This window comes from Octopus bimaculoides, chromosome 1 (assembly GCF_001194135.2).
Source record: "Octopus bimaculoides isolate UCB-OBI-ISO-001 chromosome 1, ASM119413v2, whole genome shotgun sequence".
Classification (NCBI taxonomy): Eukaryota; Metazoa; Mollusca; class Cephalopoda; order Octopoda; family Octopodidae; genus Octopus; species Octopus bimaculoides.
Genome location: NC_068981.1, coordinates 126,833,384 through 126,837,809, shown reverse-complemented (window position 1 = coordinate 126,837,809; position 4,426 = coordinate 126,833,384). Strand labels below are relative to the sequence as shown.

At 34.3% G+C, this 4,426-nt stretch overlaps 1 protein-coding gene across 2 annotated transcripts in view; it reads right to left on the bottom strand.

Annotated features, from left to right (window-relative positions):
* The window catches only part of LOC106882199 (uncharacterized), a 9,625-nt gene extending 5,650 nt beyond the window's left edge, over positions 1-3,975 (bottom strand). Inside the window, exons 1-3 of one of the 2 annotated variants that reach the window (XM_014932792.2) lie at positions 3,868-3,975; positions 3,542-3,667; positions 2,154-2,195 (exon numbers count right to left, since the gene is read on the bottom strand). In XM_014932792.2, the coding sequence (XP_014788278.2) occupies positions 2,154-2,195; positions 3,542-3,667; positions 3,868-3,972 (273 nt within the window). In that variant the 5' untranslated portion in view covers positions 3,973-3,975. The remainder of the gene's footprint in view (positions 1-2,153; positions 2,196-3,541; positions 3,668-3,867) is intronic. The other variant, XM_014932793.2, reaches the window with a different exon arrangement.
* Between the last annotated feature and the right edge of the window lie 451 nt (positions 3,976-4,426).

Sequence of the window (4,426 nt, the reverse complement as noted above, 5' to 3'; positions counted from 1 at the left end):
ACACACACACACACACACACACACACACACACACACACACACACACACAGGAAGTGTTTAATAGTAATAAAACTCCTTTTCAGAAATAAAGAGGGTGTTTCAGCTATCAGTTTAAAGGTCGGAAAGCAGTAAAAGGAATATTAAGAATTCTAACCTACAGGATGAAAGGGAAGCGGGAAAAGTTTGCGCGCCAAATGCCAAATGCATTTGTAAGCGGGCGCTAAATGCATCTGTAATTGCGCGCGAAATGTATCTGTAAATGTGCGCCAAATGCATCTGTAGTTGTGCAACAAATGCATTTGTCGTATCATGTATTTATGCAATTCTTAGCCTGCATGTTTAATTATCTTTAGCGTTTAATTGAAACGGTATCATTAGAATTTAAGAAAAAATTTGTGCTCGTTGTATGAAACGTATTATTTGTCTGTTATACCATATCGGAAAAAAAAAACTGTCTAGCTGGACGATGCTGTATCAAATTGAGATATCCGTTTTGTTCCAAGAAGAAATATCAAACATTTCACCTCATGCTCTTTATTCCACTCATCTGTAAGATTTTGTTCGAAAAGACACTCGTTTGTTTAAACATTTTACTAATATACATAATTCTTTGCATATTATTGAATAGACTCGCGCTGACAAAAATCGCACCCCTTTGTTACCATATCTCTGTTGAAAAACAATGCTTTGTTTCAATTAATTTTGAAAATAATGAAAATTTTGGTAAAATAAGTTTGCTATATTAAGCTTTTGTTTGGAACAAATTATCATGAACTTTTGATGGAGGGTTTTAATGTAGATTTACTTTAAAACCATGAAGGCGCATGGTTCAGTGGTTAGAGATCGAGCTTACGATCATGAGGTTGTGAGTTCGAACCGGGCTGCGTGTTGTGTTCTTGAGCAAGACACTTTATTTCACGTTGCTCCAGTTAACTCAACTGTAGAAATGAGTTGCGACATCACTGGTGCCAAGCTGCATTGGCCTTTGCCTTTCCCTTGGATAACATCAGTGGAGTGGAGTGGTGGGGGGAGGCTGATATGCATGGGAGACTGCTGGCCTTCCACAAATAACCTTGCCCGGACTTGTACCTCGGAGGGTAACTTTCTAGGTGCAATCCCATGGTCATTCATGACCGAAAGGGGTCTCCCCACTTTAAAACAAGAAATACGTATCATAGAACCGGCGGCAGTCTCAGACGGATTGGCATCAAAAGAGTTAAATAGTGGGAATTATAATGATTAACAAAAAATGTAATAACAGTATTTTCGGTATCAGATGTAAAACACTAAATATTCCTTGTTTTAAGAATTTAGTGGAAAATAAGTCTTCAGAAGTGTATATCATTAAAAAACAACATCATTTACTTTAAAATGAATCTTATATTAAAAATAAAGACTCATCGAAAAATAACAATGAGCTTATCACACTCTGTACTCGGGTAAACGCACTATAGTACATGGGAATGATACCGTAATTTTATCAGTTTATTATCTTGCGACATAATAAGCCATATAAATGCGATACCATAACACTACATCTGTTCCTTTTGCATCAGATGAAGTATGATAATATCTGATGAACGAGTCACACAGTTTTAGAGTTTTTGTTACAATTCCACATTCTGAATTATACAATATTTCTAGAGACATTCATATGCACCTGTAGAAATGTCCATTGCATTCTAGTCATTGAGTTTTGACAAAAAAATAAGGCCTACTTTCGTTCTGGGAATCGACTACAACCTCATTAGAGTATTGACATCGGAGTCATAGTATAGAAATTTGATTACAATGTAACTTAAACTCTGAAAATAAAGAGGTATGCTTAGTAGCATGTCTCCTGACTTAACACTCTGAGCTTAAATTCCGCCGAGGTCGACTTTGCCTTTCCTCCTTTCGTGGTCGATAAAATAAGTGTCAGCTGAGCATTGGGGTCGATGTAATCGACTAGACTCCTCTCTCAAAATTTCAAGCCTTGTATTTATAGTACAAAGAATTATTATTGTTATCATTATTATTAATGTTGTTCTTAAGAAGATATGTTAGGTTAGGAATTGCACAAATTAAAGAAGTTGAAGGATTTAGTTGTAATTGGTTTGTTTCTGGATTAACCGTCACCAACAAGATTATACAGGAGATAAAAAAGCACGCACGCAGTTGCGCCGATACCATTTGCGATTTCCAACGCGCAGTACCTAAAAAAAAAATACAGCAACATGCATTGAATACAAGCAGAATTAAAATACACAGCATAAGTTTCAAAGGAACACTCTTTTTTTTCCCGCAAAGATAGTTAGGAGCAAACATGCAATGCTAACATAATTTTCTTCTAAACTTTGTATCGAGCTAGCTATATTCTACTATGTTGCTCTAAGTTATAGTTTAATGAATATCTTACTAAAATACTTGCTGCCGTTGATGTATATAACGAATCTAAAGTATTACCTAATTGCTCTTTAGTTATTTGTTTAGATATTATCTATTTGACTAAATAGCTAACTAGAAATTAGCTTAACTTCTGTATCTTTAATATACATACTCACACTTACAACGTTAAAACACTCACACACACACACACACACACACAAACACAGACACAGACACATACACACACACACACAAACAGACACAGACACAGACACACACACAGACACACACACACAGACACACACAAACACGCACACACACACACAAACACACACACACACACATACACACACACACAAACACACACACACACATACACACCAAATGCATGCACTCGTCATTATAACGGTTCTTTTCCTACTAAGTCATGCTCTTCCATTTAACAGGCAACATCATTACAACTGAAATCTATAACCCCCCCTAACATTCAATGTGTAAACTTCGCTGCAACTCCGTATTACACATCGAAAAGTTCCCCGTAAGTCTGTGAGTGAATGTGAAGACACAATCAGTAAATAGGACCTATATCCAACTGTTTCTTTAATCTCAATCATTTGGTGTCACAAATTTGAAAATGTCAGGCGTGCAATCTCATTCCTGCTAGGATCAGGTATATTTGCACTTTTGGAGACTAAAATAGTCCCATACGTTAACGGACAAAGTTTTCAATATGTTACAAAAAAGAAAAAAAACTTACCATAACTTCTGCACCGCTATTGGTGATATTGAAACTGGTAAAACGTTGTTATAACTTTCCTTCATCTTTTAGTGAGAACTTGAATTGAATCGATTGTACCATGTTGTTGAAAACATTATCTACAATTCAAATTCTACATCACATAACTAGATGAAGAGCTTTCAACCAACGTTAGCATAACTCAACGTATGTTTACCAACAGAACTCATAGCTCCAGAAAAATTACCAAAGGTGTACCTCAAGGTTCGTACTACACGCACGCCCTTTCATAATTAAATGTTAAAGAAGTATAGAGAATGCATTTAGTAAAAACATGCACACACAAAATGTAAAATTGTTATTTTCGCGCGCATTTGAAAACAACATTTGTTAAAATAATACTCGAATTACTTATTTAAAACAGTTGATATAACTTACTTGATCTTTGTCTCGGTCTGATGTAAACAACTTTCCGAAGTTAGTGTAAGCACTTCTGGGACCAGGATATTCTTCATCACAGCGAATAATATAATTTGCCCATCTACTGAGATATGGGCTCCATTTCTGAAATAAGTATTACATTTATGAAGAGTTCTTTATAAAAATAAAGATTTTACGAATATTTTGCACCATAAAAATTTATCGAAAGACTATCAAATATAAAAATTATAGAAACATACCAAAATCGATTTAAATATAATCAAAACGAGAGCTATTCTAACTTAATCTAAAGAACTTCCTTTTAAAAATTCGACAACACTTACCAATTCTTGTTTGTTAGTCCTTCGACGAAGAGTGTTATGGGCGCTCACCATGTAATATTCTTCCGTGTCACTCAAGCTTCCTATTAAAAACGAGCAATGACACATTTATTCGCATTTATTCGAAAGAATAAAGAAATGAAACATTTAAATGAATCCAATAGATAGTTTCATTCGTATGCTGGTTAAAATTTTAGTCGCGGAGGTAATTTCCAGTGTTGGAACTTTAACTTATAGAACTTTTAGCCGTTCCTATAAAATCCATACCTCTATTTGACAATAATTCACATACGAAAACATATAGCTACTCGAGTACCACTTAAATTTAGTTGTTCTAACATAAATACAGAAGATTTTAATTCCAACCTTTCTATATACATTCAAAATTTCTTATGATTTCATATCTCAAGTTCTTTCAAAATATTTTCGAATCAAAAGACATTTATGTTATACATACACAAATATATAAATATATGTATTCTTGGGTGCATATCTGCAAAATCGTCTAGTTACTTTCATGAATCTATTTTTATGGAGATAAAATGAAGAGTAACAAAAAAAA